Raw genomic sequence first — 25,339 nt, forward strand, 5'->3', positions numbered from 1 at the left:
CAAACAGTGCTGTCCGTGTTCGACGATGTAGAATTTAGCATCCGTCTTAATCGAACCCGCTTGGACTTCGGCCGTGAACATACCCATAATTTCCATCGGTTCCTTCGTAGCGTACGCAAGCAAATTCTTGTCCGGTTTCGCCCAATATTCTTTAATCTTCATTCCTGTCTTCCGAACTCGTTCCCATGTAGCTTTGTCGATAAGATTCGCAGCCGCCCCGGAATCTATGATCATGGGGATTTTCACACCACCCACCATGAATTCGAACAAGTTATTCCCCATAGCGAAAAAGATGTTCCCTTCCTTCGGTTCTTCCTCCTCTGCAACCAATCGGATTCGTTTTGGTTTCTCCATTGTCATATCCGGCTGGTTGATGCGCTTCAAGCACCGATTCATAAAATGTCCCAGCTGCCCGCACTTCAGACATTTGGCACCTTTTGCCCGACAAGTAGAATCTCCCTTCAGATGACCTCTATATCCGCAAGCAAAGCATTTTCGGTCCGTTGAGTTGAACGATTTTGCTGCCGGGACCCAACTGTGAGGATTTCTATCACGTTGGATTCCAGTGGTGTTCCATCTGGATGCCGGTCCCTTTTTGAACACTGGATTCACCCCAAAATGATTGCCTCCTCCGCTTGACGGCTTCGCATCATTGCGATCCAGATGCTTCATCTGTTCCTGCACATCCGCCAATGTAGTCCCAAGTGTTATGATGTCTTCTAGTCTCAAATCTTTGGCCAAAATATTGCGCCGTAGCTCTGTTGATCTACATCCCTCCACAATCTGTTCAATAATCCTTTCCTCAACCTCTCTGGCATCGTACTTGTCGAATTCACAACGCTTAGCCTGAATACGTAAGCGAAGAACAAAATCAGCAAACCTCTCTTCCGACTTTTGCAGTATTTGCCTGAACAGATGCCTCTCATAATTTTTCCTGCGCATCGGCTCAAAGTGTTCGTCCAACTTCTGGATTGCCACGTCATAATACGGAGGATCGATCAAGACTTGCGGGATTTCATCGACTCCTGGCAAGTGGTCAAAAATTTCCTGTATCTCGGGCCCTGCCAGATGCAAAAGCATCGATCGCTTTTCCCACTGAGAAGATAACCCAGTTGCATCGAAATAACGCTCAAGCTCTCTTTTCCATTTCTGCCACTCGGTTGGCAATTGCGACCGATCAGCCCCCATTTCGAACGGTTTGATCCTCCGGAACGAATCCATTCTAAAAGTCGAGAATAAAATAACCTGGTTTATACTCCCACATTTTTTTTTGTTTCTGTTTTGCTGAGTTCATACCTGGAATCGTGCAAATAATATTGTGCCCCTAATTATTTCTTATATTATTAAGGTAAAATCTCAATTTGAATAATTTGGTATATATATTTGTTTCAATTTATTTACATTTCCCGTATCGTTTCCAAAAACCAACTAGAACTTTCTGCGCATGTTATTCCCCAACAATCTGGCATCCCTGTACTTTCAGTTCATTCGACTACTTTCCGCATCTTTTTTCCGATTGTACATGTATTCATTGCATAATCCGAGTAGAACAAAGTTGTTTTAGTCACGCACACAGTTGCAATCAATGTCCCTAACCATCGTGTCACTTACTTCCCTCCCACGTCGCACACAGTTGCGAAATTCATTACCAATCTTTACTCTATATACACCGTCGCTGCTGTATCCGCACCCAGTTGCGATTTTCTTGTTCTTATGTAATCATGCGCTTGGCACACAGTTGCCTTCCCTCTTGCCTGCGATCCCAATTAAAACAGACATTAACCGCGTGGCACCCAGTTGCCAAACCCCTCGCACACAGTTGCGAACTCCATATAATGATATATGTATTATGTTGCTGAAGCTGACCACCAAGCGGCAGTCTATTTCGCACACAGTTGCGTTCCCGATTTTTGCCTACTAAGTTTGTGTCACTATGTTGCCTCTCTCATTCGCACCCAGTTGCGTAGCGGTCCGCTCTCCCCATACTTTAATCATAATATTCCAATTGACTTACCTGTCACCAACACACCGTTGTTTTATTCTACCATATACACGTGGTGAGCAGCTATGGCCACGGTCATCCACACAAATTCCATCATGTATGTGGCACCGGTTTCCCCATTTACTTTTTTCTTTTTTTTCAAATCCACACGCTATTTAGAGAGACACTCAAAGCATATTTGCACTTTTTATTCCATTTCCCTGGTATCATGATTTTTCTCCCACTTTTCCAATTATCTTCATCATGCACTGATCAGGATTCGCAACTTGAAATATTCTCTATATTTTTCGACCCCACATTTTCCGTTTCTATTTGCACTTCGACTCCAGATATGAAACCAGCACTCATCCCCGCCATTTTGTTTAGCCCAAAGAAATCACGACCTGTGCCCTTTTTCACTCTGATATTCTCAACAGATTCGGAGCATATTTTTATTTCATCCAAATGGACTCACCTTCCACACTTATTAAAACAACCGATAAAAATAATTTGTAGCACTTCACAACCCGTCGAACTAGCCGAGTAATTTTAATCCTCTCGCCAGAAACTGTAGTGTCTTCGGACGAATAAAAATCAACCACGTCGCTTGGTGTGTAACAATCAACTGAACTCTTTATTCCTCTTTCTCTCTACATATCCCCAAGTACATAAACGTCTGACTACCCTCTGTATTCGAGCACGCTATTGTTACGCTTGAGCGTCACATCTACTCTACACCCAGATAGACGCTTCTATTCCTTAACTTGATGGTACTAAACAATTCATGTGACAGTGAATTGATTATACAATTTGTGGCTCACAATCAGCAGATGCTGATTTCGAATTCAGATTTATCTAATGCCATCTTTCAGGCATATTTAATGCCATCTTTCAGACACATCTAATGTCATCATTCAGGCATATTTATTGCCATCTAATGCCATCTTTCAGGCATATCTAGTGCCATGTTTCAGACATATCTAATGTCATCTTTCAGACATATCTAGTGCAATCTTTCAGACACATCGAATGCCATCTTTCAGGCATTTCTAGTCCCATCTTTCAGACACATCTAAATGCCATCTTTCAGGCATACCTAGTGCCATCTTTCAGACACATTTAATGCCATCTTTCAGGCATATCTGGTGCCATCTTTAAGACACATCTTATGCCATCTTTCAGGCATATCTAGTGGCCTCTTTCAGACACATCTAATGCCATCTTTCAGGCATACCTAGTGCCATCTTTCAGACACATCTAATGTCATCTTTCAGACATATCTAATGCCATCATTCAGGCATATCTAATGCCATCTTTCAGACACATCTAATGTCATCATTCAGGCATATTTATTGCCATCTAATGCCATCTTTCAGGCATATCTAGTGCCATGTTTCAGACATATCTAATGTCATCTTTCAGACATATCTAGTGCCATCTTTCAGACACATCGAATGCCATCTGTCAGGCATTTCTAGTGCCATCTTTCGGACACATCCAATGCCATCTTTCAGGCATACCTAGTGCCATCTTTCAGTCACATTTAATGCCATTTTTCAGGCATATCTAATGCCATCTTTCAGACATATCTAGTGCCATCTTTCAGACCCATCTAATGTCATCTAATGCCATCTTTCATACATATCTAGTGCCATCTTTTATACACATCCAATGTCATCTTTCAGACATATCTAGTGTAATGTGACCAGATATATTTTGGACTGATGCGGGACACAGTTTTACAAAACTCAAATTGTAAGTTTTTCAGTGATTCAGTAACCCTATTTTCCAAAAAAAAAAACTTATTAGTATCAAAATTCAGAAAATAATTGTTAAACTTTCGAAAAATGCAGAAATTTTTATGAACTTGATTGACATGTTTATCTAATATAGATAATGCAAAACAAAGCCCCAAATTGAAAAAAAAATGCTGGACAGCGAATATGCATTTGAAATAAAAGGTTTTAAATTCAAAGCGTCCAAAAAAATTACCATAAAAATATTCAAATATGAGGCCTTGCGTAGTTTATAAGGATGTTTTAAGGACAAGTTTGTTAGGATCATAACATGACCGCCACAATGGCAGACTTTCGTACCTACTCACGAATTCAAGCACACAAATCTTGTGAAAAACAAAGCCAGCTTTTTTATGTAAAGCGTATTTCAATTGCACAAGGGCAAAATAAAAATTATACTATCGTCAGACGTTTACTTTTTGAGATTTGTGCATGTTGAACTGGGATATCAAGTCATTTGTCCTTGAAATGAAAAAACAATGTAGACAGTGTACAATCATAATTCCCTTGAAGATCTCTTTTGGTATTATTTTAGAGAACATTGTGAATGAATTTACATCTTTTTTAGTGTTACTGAAATTCATCTTTAAAAATTTCAGAAGATTTTTTTTGGAAATGCCTGAATATTTTTTTATGAAAAACTTATGTGCAAACAATTAAGAAATTGCTGGAGATAATTTAGGAAAGAGTTTATAGAAATCCCTTGATCACATCTTAAAATCCCCTGGAAAAAATGTTGGCGGGAATCCTATAGAAACATTGAATATGCATACAAATCCCTTAAAAAGAAAAAAAAAATCTTTTCAGGCATTATTATATGAATAGCTGGAGGAGTTTTCGAAGAAACCCTTAAAAACAGGGGAAATCCTGTGGAAATTTCAAACTCCCTTGCTTAAGAAAATCATGAAGGGATTGTTGCAAGTGAATTTTGAAAAACTTCAACAATGTCCCTCGAAAACTTTCCCTGAGAGGTTACTAAGGCATTTTATCAGTATTTCGCTGAAAGATTCATATCTTGTTCTGCCATTTTGTTCATTGGTACTTTTCTGGCCTTACTCAAAAATTTCTCAAAATAAGATTTTATTTATAATATTTTAGTGATTGCTGAATCTGGGACATTTCCGGGACACTTCACAATGCGGGACGACTAGCTTAAATCCGGGACTGTCCCGCACAATCCGGGACGTCTGGTCACTTTAATCTAGTGCCATCTTTCAGACATATCTAATGTCATCTGAACTGGGAATTCAGACAATTTACATCACATTTTATAGTGAACTAGCTGTCCCGGCAAACGTCGTACTGCCTGCCTACTGTGTTTTTTGACATGCAGCTCCAAAGGGACGTCTCCCGCAAGGTCATCTGTATGGGAGCCCCCCGTTCCAAAGACCGGAGAGGTCTCACACCAAGCTAAGAACCTTCCCCGGCCCCGACAGCACCCACATACAAAATTTCACACCGATCGGTTCAGTAGTTTCCGAATGCATAGCGGTCAGACAGACAGACAGACAGACAGACAGACAGACAGACAGACAGACAGAAATTCATTTTTATATATATAGATAGATCTATAGATCTATTGTAAAGTATAGTATTGAATGAGTTCAAATGCAATTTCTATTTTTTCTCTGCTCTAAAGGGGATCAGGGTGCCATCTACACAGCATAGAAAATCAGAACATTTCATGTATTTTCTCAAAAATGAGTTATACTCATCGGATTTGTTAAGAAATTTTGCACACAGTTAGTCCAAAATCAGGACATGTCCTGCTAAATCAGGACGGATGGGAACCCTAATGAGGATTCACATTTCCATTTAGAATTCTTCCGAATCCCAAACCAAACACTACAAACAGTACTCTTATTTCAGATTCACCTTACAACAACATGAACGCACTCACATCTTCGACGGCGTGGTAATGGAATGTGAGTTGTGCAATAAAACGTTTGCAAGTCATAAATTGAAGCGTCTTCACATGAGAGCCCATGCCCCAAAGCAGTACAGGTGTCACCTGTGCAACAAAGATTGTTTATTTCGGTAACCCGACGCTTTAGGGTTTGATCAAACCAAACGAGTAAAATTTTCTGATACCTCTTCGTTTCAGAGCGAATTTGTTGGTACATATGCAATCGCACGAAAAGGAGCACTGGACCCTGGTAGAGAATCCAACTTTGAGCAGTCTTCGCAAGCTTGCAGGAAATTCCGAAGCATCCGCTTCCGAGGATGGCAGGTAAGCTCATCAAACGTTTTTGGCTTTCCAGTACATATTACCAAAGTGAACATCGTTTCACTAGAAAAAACGAATTTTCAACAGTAGTCACATCAGTATAATGATCAACTCTGAGAAAATCCAAAATGGCCGACCAAAATTGAACATGGCGGACCTAAATTAGAGGTGGCGGAAGTTTTAGGCTCTCAATTCACGCAATATCATGTGGAAAATGTCCGAAGTCGTAAACCGATGACAAGAAAAGTTTTCATTACCAAGTAGTTTTCGTAAAAAAATCTCGTTCTTTCTATTTTCAGTTCACGCTTTAATGCGCAGAAGGAAGAACTTGAAATATCAACCAATGATGTTGGAAATAATGTAAATTCAATTGCAAATTGTCCGTCCGAGTCTGGAAAACTTGAAGCAATGCATACAAGTGAACCAACTAAACAGAAGAAACGAAAATCATCGTCAGATAATTCCAAACCAGAAGATTGTCATTCCAAACTTGATTCATCATCTGTTGATTTATCGTCAACTAGTATACAACCATATGTCGGAAAAAGCAACAAAAGCATTGATCAAAACGAAAATGGAGATGTGAAATCGTCTGACATTGGGGGGATGGAAAATGGAACTCTTCCAAATGATGAAGGCGTCCGTCTCGAGGATACGCCGAATTTGAGAAAAACGAACGTGAAAGACCCAACAATTGATAGTTCAGCAATTCAAGAAATGATTCTAGCAGTCAAGTGCAATACCTGCGGTAAGGTGCTTCCGAACAGACGACAATGGTGGCAACATAACCGGAAGGTACACGGTCCGAAAAATTTCATTTGTCCTATATGTGGAAGGCCATTTGTTGATCGGTAAGAAATTTAGATTTTCTTATTCTCCCATTCTAACGTTGAGCTGAATTGTAGGCCAGCACTGCAGCGACACATTCCAACGCATGATTCAATTCATGAGCGCAGGCAGTCAAAACCAGCGGTGGATAAAACTAACATTGAAAGACGATTCCAATGCGACATATGTCAAAAAAGTTACCCCGTTAAATGCACCCTAACAAAACACAAGAAACTTGTGCATGGACCGAAAGAGCACGCTTGTGATATTTGCGAAAGTGCGTTTACTAGGAGGTAAACTATTGAAATTTCTTTATCTTAAGAAACCATTTTAGGTAACTTTTTTTTTGTTCTATTCTAGGGCGCTTTTAGAAAAGCATATGCGGCTTCACAAAAATGACCAATCGGGCTTGCAGTGTGAAATTTGCGATAAAACTTTCCCAACTATCCATAGGCGGAGTCAGCATATGAAAACACATGCTGTAAAGAAACATCAGTGTCCCTTTTGCAGTAAAACGTGTTTGAGGCGGTAAATTATTCTATCTATTGGTGTTGTTTTTTTCGAAATCATTCATTAAACTGTATTTTTAGTAATAACCTGTACCTACACATGAAAAAACATGATGAGTTTCATGACACCGCTTTGCCGTCATCTAGTATTACAGCAGGGGTTGAATCCGATGAGCAATCAGAAACATCCACTAATGAGAACCCGTCGAGTAAGTAAGCCGGTGTGAAACAGCAACGTCGTCGTTCACGAGTGGTACTAAAGACATGCCTTGGTGTTCAGTAGCTATCTCAATGCAGTACGAGTTACGAAAAATGCCTCGTTAATCGTAAATCGTAGCTCTCTTTCATGGTCAATGTGTTTTGGCTGCGCAGTGAACTGATACATTCATGTCGATATTGCAGACTACATCCCAAATTGGACTATCACACTTTTTATGGCACGTCTAAAAAGTGTGATAAAAGTGCACATTTGCCTCGGATCGTCTTGACGTCTTCGGGGCACTTATTCATCCATTTACAAGGAATAAGTGCACCGAAGACCTCAATTCGATCCAACGTATCCCTGCATTGTAATCACACTTTGAAGGTGTGTGCACACTATTGTGTCAGTCCAATTTGGGGTGCAGTCAGCAATACAGAGTCTCAAAATTTGTAGAGTACATTAACTGATGATTGTGATACTTTTCGATGAAAATGACAAAAGACAATGTGTCCAAAACAATAACAGCGAAGACAATCCAATTTTCTATAGTGGTTATCACGTCCTAGTGAGCGGTTCCATATCATTTCAGCAACGAGTAATTTTCATATATCTTTATTTTGATGAAACCTTGCATACAAGTCTTTGGGGGAGAAAAACGCCGTTTTGCATACTTGGTTCGCCATTTTGAATCTAGCCTTACTTATGAGAAGGGCCTATGAAAAATGCACATGATATCTTCAAAAAATTGTATCTCGAAAACGGTTTGTCCGATCGATTTGGTGTCTTCAGCGAAGTTTTAGACAATTGTTGGTGCTATATGGAGAAAATATGCACGGTAAAAAAATATGTTTGGTTTTTGTGATTTGAACTAAAATATAGATTTTCCCTCAAAAGTGACATGTCAATATTTTTTTTATTATCCTTATGTTATAGCTGACTGAAAATGCTACCTAGTGCACAGTGGGTTGTTCTGGAGAAAAATAGGTTACAATGAAAAAAAAATGTTTTAAAAAATTACGGTTTTCAAAAAAAGCTATTAAGTAAAGTCAAAAAAGTTTGTCGCCCTAATTTTATGAAAGTACATCAAATTTGCAAGAAAAAAGTACTTCGGTAACATTATTCTAAGATGCACCGTTTAGAAGATATTACTAATTTAATATTGATTTTTTTGATAACTTAATAAGTTTTAGCCCTTTTCGGATGTACTCCGTGTTTCTCCAGTTTCAAAAATATTTTTTTCGGAAAGATTGGAAAATTTTGAGTTAAAATGACACTGACAGCTTAAAGATTTGAGTGAAATTCTCTGCCTTAGAAGTATTTTGAAACAAGTTACAAAATCCCACTATCAAGAACAATGATTTCTTCCAGTGGTTTTTATTGCCTTCTGCTGAAAACGTGCTAATAAGTATTAGATACAGGTAATTAGATACCAGTTAGCTGTACTACGTACAGTTGGTGATTGTAAACTTGGTCTTTGTTGGAACTAGTCCACCATGGCCACGCTGGCCCAGGCTTGTAAACATTCGACACTTTTCACTGCCTTCGTTTCGTTGTCGCGGTCGGGTGTCAGCTTGCTTTATTTCATTCGAACGCGACCGCTACCTCTTACACACAACACAAGCGGCAGAACAAAGATCAATAAACAAAAAAGTGGATCAAATCAACGTAGTCTGACACGATGACATTAGTATAATTCCAGCTTTTCGCAAGATTTCAGCCAATTTTGATTAAAATCGGTATAATATTAGTATAATATTAGTCACCTTCCATCAAACTAGACGGCTGCCGACTGATACCTCAATCAACAACCGCCGCACTCTTTATTCATTCCAGGTATATACAATTTACAATCTTCTTCAATAACAATATACCTACGCCAGCAAATCTACCTCGCTCCAACTCTCCAAACTCGTACCTGACGATACCTGAGCGTTCAACTCTACCTATCTTCCAGCAGTCTTTACCCAGCATTCTATGATTTATACCCGTGAGCTGTATAATAATGTCTGACTCGGTTCTGAATTCATCCAGTATCTACTAGGGAAAACCAAACAGTAAATGCAGAAAGGTTGCTAGAAGCATAGTGATTTCATAGTAATTTCAGCTAATAATCCAGTGTTTTTGAACTAGATCCAGTGTTGTTTGATAACATAATAATTGTAAAGGGAAGTGTAACACGTTTTGGTGCAAAGGTAAGTTTTAAATACACATTTTAATTATATGTGTTGTGATATTTTCGTTCAAAACTAACAATTGAAAAATATTTTCTATGTTACAGATTACAAAATGAGTAAAATCAGATGTATTCGTCCATTCAAAGACATTCAGTGTTCGAAAGAGCTGCGATATCTCACGGATGGTATCATCCAAAAACTAAAGTCAATTGGATTTTCCAAGGTATCCACACTGAACACCAAGGATTTTCGTATTTGTTCGTCTTGCCGCCTACATATTGATTCAAGAGCTCACCTCACCCAAAACGAAGAACAAAGCGTAGCCGGTGGCTCAAGGATGCCAACTGTTCAGACCATACCTGTTGTACCTGATTCGCAAAGCTATGAAAGTTTGGTCACGATACCATCAGCGTCTACGCTAAGCACAATTCACGATGCCTGTAGACGTCGAAATATTCAACCGAGGAATAGCAGCTATTCGTGTTTCGCCTATAGATTTAGGTAAGGTTAAAAATGTTCACTATCCTGAAAAAAAGTGCGCTGAAATCGTCGAAGGTGTACGAAGAAATCTTTTTAAATTAGACGCTAAAACAGAAAAAGCAAACGAGTTTAATGAAGTCATAGAAAATATGAAAATTAAATTTTTAAATTCAGCCACAAGGCAAGAAAAACTATCAATTTTATCATTGTTACCAAAATCATGGTCAGTACAAAAAAATTGTAGACGAATTTAAAACTAGTAGAAATATGGCATCAGATGCAAGAAAGGAAAAAAATAATGTATTAAAGGGTGATACGGTCAAAATTTGGTCACACAATTTTTTTCATAACTTTAGACTGCGTACACCAAAACAGCTGAATTTTGGACCAGTAATGCTACATTATATGTAGCTTATACCATAAAATTTTCATCAAAATCGATTGAGTATTGGTTGATATATAGACAAAACCATCGACCTACCTTTTTAAAATTTTGTACAAAGGCGCTCCATAGTAAATTTTCGGAAATTTAAGGTCAATAAAGCACAATTTTGATTTTAGAACTACCAATACTGCTCCGATTTTTATCAAAATTTTACAGTATAGTACTATTATGAAAATACGTTCTTAGTAAAATTTTGAGCCATTTTGTATGAATACTTTCAAAGTTGTAACAGTTTGAATATGAAAAAACTGACCGGGTGCCACTTAAGCAAATATAACTTTGTAACGGCTGGACCAAATTGAATGAAATTTTTACACAACATTTTGATATGCATACTACACATACAGAAAAATTTTCATTGAAATCGGTTAAGTATCTCTGGCTCTATAAATAAAACAGTAAAAATGTATGAATCCTCTTTGCACAAAATTTTAAAATTGCGGATCTCAGGATTCAACAATATCTCCGCAAATACTAGACCGATTTGGATGAAAATTTTATGGTACAAGCTACATATAATGTACCATTACTGATCCAAAAATCAGCTGTTTTGGTGTACGCAATCTTAAGTTGTGAAAAAAATTGTGTGACCAAAATTTGACTTGACTCGACAAAATTTGACAAAATTTGACCACCTAAACAAATATAACTTTGTAACGGCTGAATCAAATTGAATGAAATTTTTACATAACATTTTGATATGTATACTTTACACACAGAAAAATTTTCATTGAAATTGGTTCAGTATTTCTGGCTCTATAAAAAAAAGAGTAAACATGTGTTCTTATTTTTAAATCCACTTTGTACAAAATTTTAAAATTGCAGTTTTCAGGATTCACAATATCTCCGCAAATACTAAACCGATTTTGATGAAAATTTTATGGTTTAAGCTACATATAATGTAGCATTACTGGTCCAAAATTCAGCTGTTTTGGTGTACGCAGTCTCAAGTTATGAAACAAATTGTGTGACCAAATTTTGACCGTATCACCCTTTAGATTCATCTCAAGGTTCAAGCTCTGGAAAAGCTTTGAGTAATGAAACAAAAGAACTGGTTTTGAATTTTTTTGAGGACGATGATATAAGCCGTGCAATGCCAGGCCAGAGAGATTTTGCTAGCGTAAAGACAGGAAATAAGAGATTAGCTGTTCAGAAAAGATTGTTAATGATGACATTAAGAGAAGCTTTTAATCGCTTTAATGAAGTGTACGTCAATGTAAAAATTGGGTTTTCATCATTTGCAAGCCTCCGGCCAAGGCAATGTAAACTATTGACTATCACAGGAACACATAATGTTTGCGTTTGCACTACGCATGAAAATGTCAATTTAATTCTACATAGCTTAAAAAAATACAATGTCTTGAATGATCTAAAAACATTAACGAATAGATTACTTTGCGAAAATAAGACAACTCATTGCCATCTACGAAGATGTAAAAACTGCCCAGATACCTCAGTTTTAGAAGACAGTTTATTGAACCAACTGGAAGAAAACTTTGTTGAAAAGCTTTCATTCGAACAATGGGTTACCACTGACAGATGTGATTTAGAAACTATTGTAAAGCAAACCGATGACTTTGTTACATTTTTCAGCTCAAAATTAGAAAGTTTGATTCCGCATGATTTTGTAAAAACCGAACCATCCAATTTTTTGAAAACTACAAAACAAAACTTGCAAGATGGTGAATTTTTGGCTATTTGTGACTTTTCTGAAAATTACAGCTTCGTTTTGCAGGATGAAGTTCAATCACACCATTGGAACGTGCAACAGGCCACAATCCATCCTTTCGTAATATATTATACTGAAAATAGGCAAATTAAACATTTTAGCTTCATTATAATTTCAGAAGAACTAAGACATCCCGAATAAAACGATATCATACAGTTATGATACAATCAATCATTTTCTTATTATTCGTGGAATCATAAAATGGATCATAAACCAATGATAATGTGAATCATATTAATGATAACAGGAATCATATCCGGAGTTGGAATGATAGACCGAATGGGTTGTTAAGTATCGTTACCATTCAAAAACGGCTATTTTCACGAACAAAAATTTCATCAAATTGTACACATTATGATCACTTTATCATTTGTTTTATGATACACTGAATAATAAAAACGAAAACTGAAATATTTCACAGCTCTACCTTACCGACTTAAAAAATGATACACCCCTGCAGATCCAACTACTGTACAGTTCATGACGTCATCTGTTGTGTTTATTTTGGTAGTGCTAGGAGTTTTTTTTTAACCGGTTGGGAATCGAACTGTTGGCTGCTGCTGGGCTGGTGACTCCGTTTTTCAGAAGTGCTTTTCTTGTTATACCACATCGACAATGTGCTCGCGAGTGTTTAGAAGGCAGTTTTGTAAAAGTTGACCGAAAGTGTATGCAGAAACAACATGAAGCAACGTTCGTCTAAGGACTCAATGCGGGTCACCGCCGGGAACGCCGACAAGGTCGACGCACAAATTCGTTGTTTCATGTAAGGTACGTTTTTCTAATGCTTGGGTAATGACTCGCAAATATTCAGGAAAGCATGCTTCATCCTGCGCTAATATGTGTGGCAGCATCATTGCATCACAAAAAGGCTGCAAAATATGCAAAATATGAATTGCAGCGCGTCATTGAGTGCAGTTTTCCATGATCACTGCCATGCGCTTAGCGTACACTGATTAGGATGCGGATTCTACAACTCCTCTGCATCTTTCTAACACAAACTTTTTAGCCAAAGACAGTGAATTTAGGCAAATCGAATCATTCAAAATTGTATAGTTATCATTGGATGTGTCATAATCATTTGTTCTATGATTCATGAAAAGTATTGAAAAATCATATTTTCACAGTTCACATCATTTGATCATTGGGCTATTATTACTTGTATGATTATCATTCATTGAATAGAAAGCTTATAATATACACGATACCACGAATTGTAAAAATCTATTCGGGATGATTCAGTCGCTGTCAATTTGTTTATTGATAAAATGATGAACTTTTTACAAATTGATCAAAATAAAAACATGAAAAAAATTTATTTTATGTCAGATGGTGCTGCTTCACAGTATAAAAACCGAAAAAACTTTTCTAGCCTTTGTAAGTTTAAGTCAAAGTATGGTATTGACGCTGAATGCCATTTCTTCGCAACATCGCACGGAAAAGGTCCATGCGATGCTATTGGAGGTACGATAAAACGCATGGCTACCAGAGCAAGTTTAGCCAAAGAACGCGAACACCCGATAAAGACTGCAAGAGAGTTGTTTAATTGGGCAAACAAACGAAAAGAAGAAGAACTTACAAAGTTGTCATTTTGTTATTCTACTCCAGAAGAATACGAAAATATGTCTTTGCAGCTAAATTATCAATATAATAATGCAAAAACAATTCAAGGAACTCAAAAATTCCACTCATTTCTTCCTCTATCAGAAAATACAATAAAGGCAAAGCTTTATTCAAACTGCCCTGACAATGATGCCAAAATATTCGATATTGTTAAGAAAGTTGTGTAAACAATAATTTGATAAAAATACAGGAATAAAAATAAACTGATGTACAAAGTATAATGTTATTTTTTATTGCGCACAAATACCACCCCTGAAAAATAAGCCTTATTCGCTCTTTTGAATCTTGCTAATTGAGGAGCTTGCGATATGCAAGAGTTGAATGCACATTTTCAACACAATACACCAAAAACCACTGGAAGAAATCATTGTTCCTGATAGTGGGATTTTGTAACTTGTTTTTCAAAATACTTTTAAGGCAGAGAATTTCACTCAAATCTTTAAGCTGTCAGTGTCATTTTAACTCAAAATTTTCCAATCTTTCCGAAAAAAATACTTTTGAAACTGGAGAAACACGGAGTACATTCGAAAAGGGCTAAAACTTATTAAGTTATCAAAAAAATCAATATTAAATTAGTAATATCTTCTAAACGGTGCATCTTAGAAAAATGTTACCGAAGTACTTTTTTCTTGCAAATTTGATGTACTTTCATAAAATTAGGGCGACAAACTTTTTTGACTTTACTTAATAGCTTTTTTTGAAAACCGTAATTTTTTAAAACATTTTTTTTTTCATTGTAACCTATTTTTCTCCAGAACAACCCACTGTGCACTAGGTAGCATTTTCAGTCAGCTATAACATAAGGATAATAAAAAAAATATTGACATGTCACTTTTGAGGGAAAATCTATATTTTAGTTCAAATCACAAAAACCAAACATATTTTTTTACCGTGCATATTTTCTCCATATAGCACCAACAATTGTCTAAAACTTCGCCGAAGACACCAAACCGATCGGACAAACCGTTTTCGAGATACAATTTTTTGAAGATATCATGTGCATTTTTCATAGGCCCTTCTCATAAGTAAGGCTAGATTAAAAATGGCGAACCAAGTATGCAAAACGGCGTCTTTGTTCCCCAAAAACTTGTATGCAAGGTTCCATGCAAATCAAAAAATACAAAAAATAAAAACTGGAAAAATTTCCCACTTGTTCGTGGAATCGCTCTAGTAGTTTTACTGTATATTTTCCGATTGTAACATTTGTTACATCCCAGCAGTTTCCTACTGAGCTAAACTGAGAGTGGTACAGGATAGCAAGAGCAGAAGCGAAATTAGCGTGGATTGGAATGATATGCGGAGATTTTATGAACAGGTTTCACTCGCATAAGCAACGAGGGAATGAAAGAAACACCGAACCGAGTTAAACATGAAAACCGCAGATCAGAGGATAGCTCAACTCTGAAAGCCAATTTTACATCGATTTTAAAATTAGCTCCTGCGCCTCAAAAATTGTGATAGCCCAGATGGACGTTCCAGATTTATATTGTCCCGTAACGTGGGTAGATCACCTTGGAATGGTGCGTTACGGCGTAAGATCTTCCACATTAAATTTTGATCTTGCTATTTGACTACCTAAAGTAATAAGGAAAGGAATGCAGGATCAAAAATTTGATGTAGTTTGTCTTTCATTTTGTTTTAATTTTTGCTAATGCGCATTTCTTTCAGGAGGAGTAGTAGGTTTATCATAGGGGTGGGTAATTGTCACTGAAACCAAGCAGTCATTTACATAAAGTCTGGGATTTTCTATTTTTCTTGCTTATTTACCAGAATATGGTAAAAAAAAAGATGCAAAGTGCTTTCCTTGAGTTAAATTCATGGACTCTTCGCTTGCCAAGGCGTTCGAAACCGTATCCCATTTGATTTTGCTGGCGTAAACGGGAGTGCTAACGTTTGAAAGTGGATTCGATCGTAAACAAGAATGAGGGTTATACTCAATGAGAGACTTTCATTGGGTGATAATCGCATAACAGTCACACTGGGAAGAGACTAAACCACATTATTGGTAGCTCTATACATGTATAGTTGCATACAGTTATAAGTTATAACTGCATCACCCTCACCTTGGTCTAAACAACGTGAATGCGAGTCTAAATGCATGCGTAGTAGTGAAATGTTTACCTATTTTCCTTCGTTGAGAACTGTCACAACATTTTTTTTGTTAACTTTGAGATAGCAAACGTAAACAAATTTTCTGGGAAGGACAACAGCCGTTCGTTTGACGAAGGATTACATTAAATTTTGTTAGAAAGGATATACCTAAATTAAAATTAAAAAAAAAAACACAATGGTTAACAAACAAATGAAAGTGGAACGAATATCATCAGACGAACCGGAAACACTGGATTTGTCTAGGAGTTTTAAAATCGAATCATCAAATCCAATTGATCAGGATAAGCTCGATATGCAAACTGTGATGGAAATTGGTGAAGTAAAAACTGAAACTCACAGGGAAGACTATGCAGAATTATCAGATAAGCCGCCGGATGACCATCAGTCGATTGGAGCAGAAGATATGTTTGACATAGGAAAAGTGAAAATCGAAACTCATACCCAGGAAGACATGGAGTCATTTCAATTGTACGAAGTATCATCAGACAACCTAGCAGCTCTCGCTGGAAAGAATGAAGATGTTGAATCACATAAGTGCAATCTATGTCCTAAGTCATATCGGACCAAACAACACCTGAGGCATCACATCAAATTGGTACACGAGCCAAAACCGTTCGAATGCCTGGTCTGCCAAGTGAAATTCCTATATGAGTAAGTTGTTTTCTTGGTTCTTAAACGAAATATTCAATTTGAAATTTTCTTGGTATTGCAGAACTCAGTTGAAAAAGCATAACCGTTCTCAGGAACATTTAGACAAACTGCCAGAAATTCAACCTCAACCTCCCATCGAAATGCCAGTTGAGGAAGAGAAGATTGTGTCACTTTACTGTTCCATATGCGAAAAGTCATTTTCTACTCGGTAAGTAGCACGTGTTGGTAACATCAGAAATGTAAATTTAATGTTTCTTCTTCGTCACAGGAATGCACTACAGGCGCATAACGAGAGGCACCAACCTGGGCAGTGTAATGTGTGTCAAAAGACTTTTCAGGATCGTAGAAAACTTAAAACGCACGTGAACTATCATGCAGCTAAAAGGATTGAGTGTACAGAACCAAATTGTGGAAAATCGTTTGTTCGCAAGTATGGTGTATTTGAAAGTATTAAGTCAGTAACAAGTTTTGAAAAAGACGTATAATCAATGCTACACCATTGATTATACGTCGTTTTCAAAATTTGTTACTGAAGTGTTGATTGAAGCCAAAAAAAACTTTCTTTTTTCAGAAGTGCATTTCAAGACCACTTGAGAATGCATGAAAGCAAGCGCGAACGGGAAGCATTAACGTTCAAATGTGAAGTGTGTAAACTTACGTTTTCGCATAAATACAAACTGACGTTGCACAAAAACCGTGTTCACCGAATAAACTCGCAGGTTTCCGCAAGGTATAAAACCATTCTAAAAAGTTAGGGAACCTCTATGAATAACGTCACGCAAAAATTGTCCGTTTTCATATCCCCTTTGTAGCCAAGCTTCGAAGACCCCAAATAATTCAGATTATGCTAAACTAGCTCATGAAAATCAGGATAAAGCCATGATGGATGTGCAACAGCAGCCGTTAGAAGAACATGTGAATGTGAAATCTGAACCTCGTGATGAAAACGAATCAACACTGGCTTTTGGAGTAGAAGCAGAATCTTTTTCTGAGAACACCTACAGTGGGAGTTCGCATCTGGAATCAGTCTCTCAAAGTGGTTTGCCTAATAATTATGAGATAAAAACTGAATATTCAGCAGACTTGGAAGATACTATTGACATAGGCGAAGTAAAAGTTGAACCTTGTGAAGACGAGGAATCAAACATAGCTTCAGGTACAAACACTTCAACGTTAAGTGAAGTTTTCAAACCTGATGATAAGAATACGAGCGATTCTGAGAAAAGTTCAGAAGAAAATGGGTAAGTTCTATTTAAAATTGATTGTCTTTCGAATCCAAAATATTTATATATCTATATGTCTTGCAGGAATATTGCAACGCCTAGGGCCAGGCGTAAGCGTAAGCTTACAAAACAGAAACCCGAGGCAATTGACGATGGCAAACCGAGGCCGTTCAAGTGCAATTTATGCCCTAAATCATTTAGGTTGAACAGTAGGCTAAAAAAGCACTTCGCCGGTGTACATGGACCGAAAATCTTCGAATGCGACTTGTGTGATGCCAGCTTTCGTAGATCGTAAATAATCTATTGTAGTTATCGTTTTGCTCTTTCTAAAAAGACTATTTTTTCTTTAATTATAGCTTCCACTTAGCAGCTCATAAAAGAATACATAATAAAGAAAAGGAAGAAGGTTTCTACTCGGTGCAGGCTCTGCAAAACGAAAAATTATCAAATTTGAACGAAGACACCAACGATTTGGAAGAACCTTTACTAACACAGCAGAATTCCTCCGATTCAGCGTTACAATGCGCGAAATGTTTTTCAGTTTGGCCCAATCAGAACCGTCTGTGGCTTCACTATAAAGCGGCTCATAAAGAAAAGGTCAAGTGCACTTTGTGCAGCGAAACGTTTAATCATGAGTAAGAGGAAAACGGAAATGCCATTCCGCACCGCGGCCATTCATAATTCCACTTTACATTTCAGGAAACGATTAAAAAATCATATGCTTGCGAATCACAAACAAAAGGATGGTACTTTTCAACCTCTAAAATGTTCGCAATGCAATAAAACTTTTGATACAACGACGAAGTGGCGACGCCATAAGGAGACTCATGCACCGAAGATACATGGCTGCACGACTTGCAGTCAATCATTCAGGAATAAGTAAGTAAAGTTTATTTCTTCGTACATCTAAATGACCCTGAAATTTTCTAACAAGAAAATAATTATCCTACATCGGGGTATTTACATCTGTAAAACTAAGAAAGAATCAGAAATGATATGTAGTAAACTCAGTAGTAACAAAATCTTCCAACTCTTATTATTTCTATATGTTGAATTTGGAGCTCTATCTATTTTGTGGATTCATGAGAAATTATGCCTAGAATTAACTTCAGGAACCTGTCAAATCCAGAAAAAATGGACGGTTTTGTAGTATACGAGTAGACGTGCTGTTTATCTCAGTAGCAATGGGAATCCTGACTGCCATTCAGATTTTTTCGAATTACCTACCCAAAACTACAAACAGTTCCTTCATTTCAGGACCCTATTAAGAACACATGAACGAACTCATGTATTCGACGGCGTTGTAATGGAATGTGAGTTGTGCAATAAAACTTTCCCTAACCATAAATTAAAGCGTCTTCACATGAGAGCCCATGCGCCAAAGCAGTACAGGTGTCACCTGTGCAACAAAGATTGTGTACTTCGGTAAGTGTTAGATTTGATAAAACCAAACGAGTAAACATTTCGGATATCTCTTCGTTTCAGAGCGAGTTTGTTGACACATATGAAAACGCACGAACAAGAGCACTGGTCACTGGTAGAGATTCCAGCTTCAAGCAGTCTTCGTAAGCTTGCGGGAAATTCAGAGGTACCCGCTCTCGAAGATAACAGGTAAGCCCATCGATAGTATTTATGAGGAGTATGCTCCTAAACGCTTTAGCCTTTCTTGTACATCAAAATGTTCTGACAGGTTGTGCACTCAGAAAAAAAACAGCTTTCGATAGAAGTTTCGGAGGGTCGAATCACACACATCAATTCGCCTCAGTTCGACGAATTGAGGCGATATCTGTATGAGTGTATGTGGATTCCTACAAGAAAATATAAGTAAGATGCTTAGATTTCAAAAATAATGATCAGAAAATCCAAAGGAGTTGGTCAAAATTTAAGATGGCGGACCAAAATCAGAGGGTCGGTTTTGGGACTCTGAAACCATGCAATAGACAAGAACTGATGATCTGAAAATCGAAGTTGGTGAATAAAACTTTAAGATAGCAGAGTTAAAGAATAATGAACAGAAATTCCCAGATGACGGACTATAACCTATGATTGCTCTAGAATAATTCAATATAGGTGTACATATTTAGCATGTAGAACAAACGCCGAAGTTATAACCTGATGACAAGAAAAGTTTTCATTAATACCAAGCAGTTTTCATCATTTTTTTTCTATTTTCAGCTCACGCTTAGATGCGCAGACGGAATATTCTGAAATATCAACCAATGAAGTTGAAAATAAAGTAAATTCGGATACAAAATGGAAGCCCGAAGACGGAAAACTAACAAGGAATATAAGTGAACTAGTTAAACAGGAACACATACATTCATCACCAGATACTTCCAAAGCAGAAGACTGTCGTTCCAAGCATGAATATTCATCTGACGATTTATCGTCAAATAATGACCAGAAATGTGTCGAAAAAGATATAAAAAGCAATGACGAAAAAGGCATAGTAGCTGTAAAATCAACTGAGATGAAAGCTGAACCTCTTTCAGATGATGAAGACCTCCGATTGCTGGAAAACCCAAATTTGAAACAAACAAACGTGAAAGACCCAGCAGATGATAGTTCAGCTGTTCAGAAAATGGTTCTAGCACTCCAGTGCAATAGCTGCGGTAAGGTGCTTCCATCTAGACGGAAATGGTGGCAACATACCAGAAGGGTACACGGTCCGAAAAATTTCAATTGCCACATATGTGGAAAGGCATTTGCTGATCGGTAAGAAATTCACATTTTCATGTTTATCAATTTTAACGTAGAGTTGAATTGCAGGCCAGGGCTGCGAAGGCACATTACAATACATGACCCAGCTCATAAGAGCAATCTGTCAAAACCAGTGGTGGATAAAACTAACATTGAAACACCATTCAAATGCGAGTTATGCCAAAAAAGTTTCCATCTGAAAAGCACCTTAGCATCACATAAGATACAAGTACATGGACCGAAAGCACACGCTTGTGATATTTGCGGAAGTGCATTTACTACGAGGTAAACGATTGCAATTTCTTTAACCTAAGAAATAATTTCAGGTCACATTTTTTGTTTGTTCTATTCTAGCTCGTTCTTAAAAAGGCATATGCTGCTTCACAACGAGGGCGCATCGGGTTTGGAGTGTAATATTTGCAATATAACTTTTCCAACTATTCGAATGCGGAGCCAACATATGAAAACACATGCCCAAAAGAAATATCAGTGTCCCTTTTGCAGTAAATCGTGTTCGTTACGGTACCTATTCGCCCTTTTTTTTCGAAACCAGAAATCAAAAAAAAACTTCCTAATTGCAGTAATAACCTATACAGACACATGAAGTCACATGATGAATTTTATGACACCGCTTCGCCGCCATCTAGTGCTGAATCCGATGAGCATTCAGAAACATCCGCTAAGCAGAACTCTGCCGAGTAAGTAAGCTGGTGAGAAAAGGCAACGTCGTCGTTATCGAACGGTAAGAAGTGTTATACCCCTATTTCAATGCAGTACGAGTTACTAAGATACGAAGAAATTTTTGTGGATTGAATAGTAGCCCTGTTTCATGATTAATAAGCTTTGACTGCAACAGTGAACTGATAAATCCATGTCGATATAGAGTCTCAACAAAGAAACTGGAGTAGAATAAAATTTTGTACAGTACATCAATTCACGATTGTGATATTATTCGATGAAAATAGCAAATAGCAATTTGACCACAACAATAACTGCGAAGACAATCAAACTTTCTGTAGTGATTATCACGTCCTAGTAGTTTTTAATTGAAACTAGTATTTTATCGTATATGTCATTTGTCACATTTTAGTTCCGTCACGATAAACTAAAAATTGTACACCCAATTAGAAACATTTACCTTTTTACCTTGGTTGAGGCTGATCCCAGCTCAACAGAGACTAGTGCAGGGTAGCAAGAAAGGCAACAAAGAAATGGCATCACGATCACGAAGAAAGACTTGTTACTGAAGCACAGGAAACCATGGATAGGAACGATATGCGCAAGTTTTATACTCCTGTAAATGGTGGCTAATACTAGGTTGCAGGTTGATATGTGCTACAGTCCCGTAACGTGGGTAGATCACCTCAGAATGGTGCGTTACGGCGTAAGATCTTCCAGTTTTAATTTTGATCTTGCTATTTTCCTACCTAAAATTCCAGGATCAATATTTCATGTAAGTTTGTCAGCAAAGCTCTCAACCGTTTCGTGTACAGAGACGATCGTTATCTCTTTTGGTGCAAAGTGAAGGTGTTTTTGTTAAAAATGATTGATTTAGGTATTGTAAAGGTGTTATTACGGGTTGCAGCAAAGATAAAGTTATCTTTTGCCAGGATTCAAAAGAAGAAATATTTCTGACATTCGATTTAAATTCAATTCTATTGCCAGAAACATTCTTAAAAACATAAAAAGGCGTGTTATTTTTATAACTCAAGAAAAAATATTTTTTCTAGAAAACCATTATTATCTTTTGTACGGAAAAACGGTGCAACGTTCTCCGCAAACAAAACAAAAATGTGCGTTTTTGTAAGCTCCTAAAGTGATTCTTTGACGACTTTGATGACATATTTGAAACAAAAGAGATAGGGCGATAACACGATTTGTTCTAGCGTCACCACATAAAAACTATGGGAAAATGCTTCAAATTTGGTCAAAACAGTTTGAACGCTCTATTTTTTTTTTTGCTTCGAATTTCTCATCAAAGCCGCCCAAGAATTACTTTTAGAGTTTCCAAAAACGCACATTTTCGTGCGCGGAAAATGTTACTACGTCATTCACTAAATTCATTATGTATTTTATTCACTAAAAAGAACTCAATTGAGTTGTCGTAGTATGGAAGCGGTCAGCTAAAATCGTCTCTGTGCCAGCGGGAAAGTCCGTCCGTGCTTCGGTCCGTACTCTGCCGGTGAAACAATTTGAAAAGTGTGTTAGTTTCAGAAATATCAATGCCGTCGACTAGGATTAAACCTAGACCGGCTGTAGGAAAGGCAACCTCGTGTACCACTATACCACCAACGTCGCTTTGATGTTTGTCTAATGCCGCACTATGGGCCAGAAATCAAAATTTCGCGACAAAATTCAAAAAAGTTGTTTTTTTTAAGATCAATCAATTTTTATATACGTATGATTGTTTGGGCGATGTTTGATTGTATACCAACTGATTTTTTTTATTTGTAACAAAATTGTATCGTTTTTTGTATAGAGAAACTTCTTATAAACGAATATTCTCTTTAAGCTTAAATTACAATTTTACAATGTTTACTCAAATTGTACAGTTTATTTGCCAATTTGTTCAAAAAGTAGAAGTATTGGACCGAATTCGACATGCAACCGATCTAGGAAGCTAGTTGAGACTCTTCTTTTTCGGATGCTACCGGACTTTTTTGCCTGAATTTGCGGGAGACCGAGATAGAATGATTTAAGCGCATGCGTTAATTTTACAATGTTTTACGCTGTGCTTTAATAACCATCCACTCTTAGATAGACTTTTGGCATTACGACGCAATCTCTTTATAGATTGCGAAACAATACACATAGCAACATACTACTATTATTCTGGAAGGTTTCGTTTCAGGTAAGACTGTGATTGTAGACGTTTAAACCAATATCACACACTTACTCAAAGTGCAAAGTTTCGGTACATCAATTCGTGTGGTCAATTATGATTTTTTAATAATCTCAATTCATGTATAGATGTCATGTATGTATAGTTTTTGGTGAAAAAAATCGCTGCTCAAGTGTTTCAGATGTCCGGCATTTGGCAGAATGCCACTTGGCCGAATTATGTTCAAAATATTTCAGAGACCTCTTTTCACATTCTAGCTGCCAATTTGATCATCATTAATTTTTCCTTCTTCCTTCCTCCAATCATTAACTATTCTTTCTTATTTTATAATTCAGGGATTAGTTGACGTTAAAACTGTCAATATTTTATCAGAGATTTTTCCTCTTTTTAATCAAAGGGGATTATTTTGAGTTATACTGACGTGGTGAACAGTGGCACGATCGTTTCTTCTTCAGCCAAACGGCATTCAGCCAAATGACGTTCGGCCAAATGGCGTTCGGCCAAGCGGCAATCAGCCAAATGACACTCGGCCAAATGACTTGGAGTCGGTATTTGAACAATAAATTGTGTTCGCTCTTCGATCATATGTACAAGTGGGATGGATATATTTGCGATTAGAGAAAAGATTTGATTTTCCTTATAATAGGCTGCCGAGCCACTTGGGTGTGGCTTCTATTTTGGTGGCTTTTCCGTTACAACTCAATAATCTTTGAACCAGTTAACTTGAATTTTAAACAGGGCTAGATACTACACCTAACTCACCGCGTTCCAAAAATTGTGTCAATCGGTTCACAATTGACTGAGTTGTAGCAAAAAGAGCCCAAAATAGAGACTACTGCCCAAGTGGCTCGGTTCCCTATTGAAAATGCCGTGTGATAGGCTCGGTAGCTAAGTCGGTAAAGCACTTGTGTAGCATATAAGGGTCGTGAGTTAAAATCTCACTTGAGCTGTGGATTTGTTCCTAATTTCACTAATAATGTATCCATCTTGTACATATGTATGTACGTTGAGTTTATTTAAAATTCTAATTTTGATATATATATATATATGTATATATATATATATATATATATATATATATATATATATATATATATATATATATATATATATATATATATATATATATATATATATATATATATATATATATATATATATATATATATATATATATATATATATATATATATATACAGTAAAACCTCCATGAGTCGATATTGAAGGGACCATTGACTCAAGGAAATATCGAGTAGTGGAACAAAAATCCTTTGGGAAGCTATTTTGGGGGACCATCATAGTAACCCAGAAATTATTTTTCAGTATGGAAAAATTTACCTCCATGAGTCGATGTCGAGTCAAGGAACATCGACTCATGGAGGTTCGACTGTATATATATATATATATATATATATATATATATATATATATATATATATATATATATATATATATATGCACATTGAGTAAGTCTGTGGTCTTGATTTAAAAGCTTATAACCACATTTATATTTGAAACAAAACCTTACAGAATAAAAGTTGTTTGTTGCTTTGTATATTGTTTCGCAAGCCATAAAGTCATAGCGTCGTAATGGCAAAAGTGGACGATTATTGAAATATTGAAAATTTTAGGGAAGCACTATAATCACTTTAACTTGGCTTCCCGCAAATTCCCGCAAAAAAGTCCGGTAGCATTCGAAAAACAAGAGTCTAAAGTAGCATCCTAGACCGGTTGCATGTCGAATACGGTCGAATACTCCTACTTTTTGAACACATTGGCAAATTTACCCGTAAAATTTGAGTAAATATTGTAAAATTTAT

The 25,339-nt window shown here is 36.9% G+C and overlaps 1 protein-coding gene across 1 annotated transcript in view; it reads left to right on the forward strand.

The window, feature by feature from the left end:
• Positions 1-21,688, forward strand: part of LOC109423367 (uncharacterized) — a 45,616-nt gene extending 23,928 nt beyond the window's left edge. The window contains exons 18-37 of the mRNA XM_062848683.1: positions 5,647-5,814; positions 5,882-6,007; positions 6,304-6,855; positions 6,910-7,125; positions 7,193-7,360; positions 7,423-7,555; positions 16,267-16,754; positions 16,816-16,962; positions 17,023-17,184; positions 17,326-17,484; positions 17,567-17,995; positions 18,062-18,268; positions 18,334-18,612; positions 18,677-18,856; positions 19,235-19,402; positions 19,463-19,588; positions 20,153-20,692; positions 20,747-20,962; positions 21,032-21,199; positions 21,259-21,688. Of these exons, the coding sequence (XP_062704667.1) occupies positions 5,647-5,814; positions 5,882-6,007; positions 6,304-6,855; positions 6,910-7,125; positions 7,193-7,360; positions 7,423-7,555; positions 16,267-16,754; positions 16,816-16,962; positions 17,023-17,184; positions 17,326-17,484; positions 17,567-17,995; positions 18,062-18,268; positions 18,334-18,612; positions 18,677-18,856; positions 19,235-19,402; positions 19,463-19,588; positions 20,153-20,692; positions 20,747-20,962; positions 21,032-21,199; positions 21,259-21,379 (4,753 nt within the window). The 3' untranslated portion in view covers positions 21,380-21,688. The remainder of the gene's footprint in view (positions 1-5,646; positions 5,815-5,881; positions 6,008-6,303; positions 6,856-6,909; positions 7,126-7,192; positions 7,361-7,422; positions 7,556-16,266; positions 16,755-16,815; positions 16,963-17,022; positions 17,185-17,325; positions 17,485-17,566; positions 17,996-18,061; positions 18,269-18,333; positions 18,613-18,676; positions 18,857-19,234; positions 19,403-19,462; positions 19,589-20,152; positions 20,693-20,746; positions 20,963-21,031; positions 21,200-21,258) is intronic.
• The last annotated feature ends 3,651 nt before the right edge of the window (positions 21,689-25,339 follow it).

Source organism: Aedes albopictus, chromosome 2 (assembly GCF_035046485.1).
Source record: "Aedes albopictus strain Foshan chromosome 2, AalbF5, whole genome shotgun sequence".
In the NCBI taxonomy this organism is placed as follows: Eukaryota; Metazoa; Arthropoda; class Insecta; order Diptera; family Culicidae; genus Aedes; species Aedes albopictus.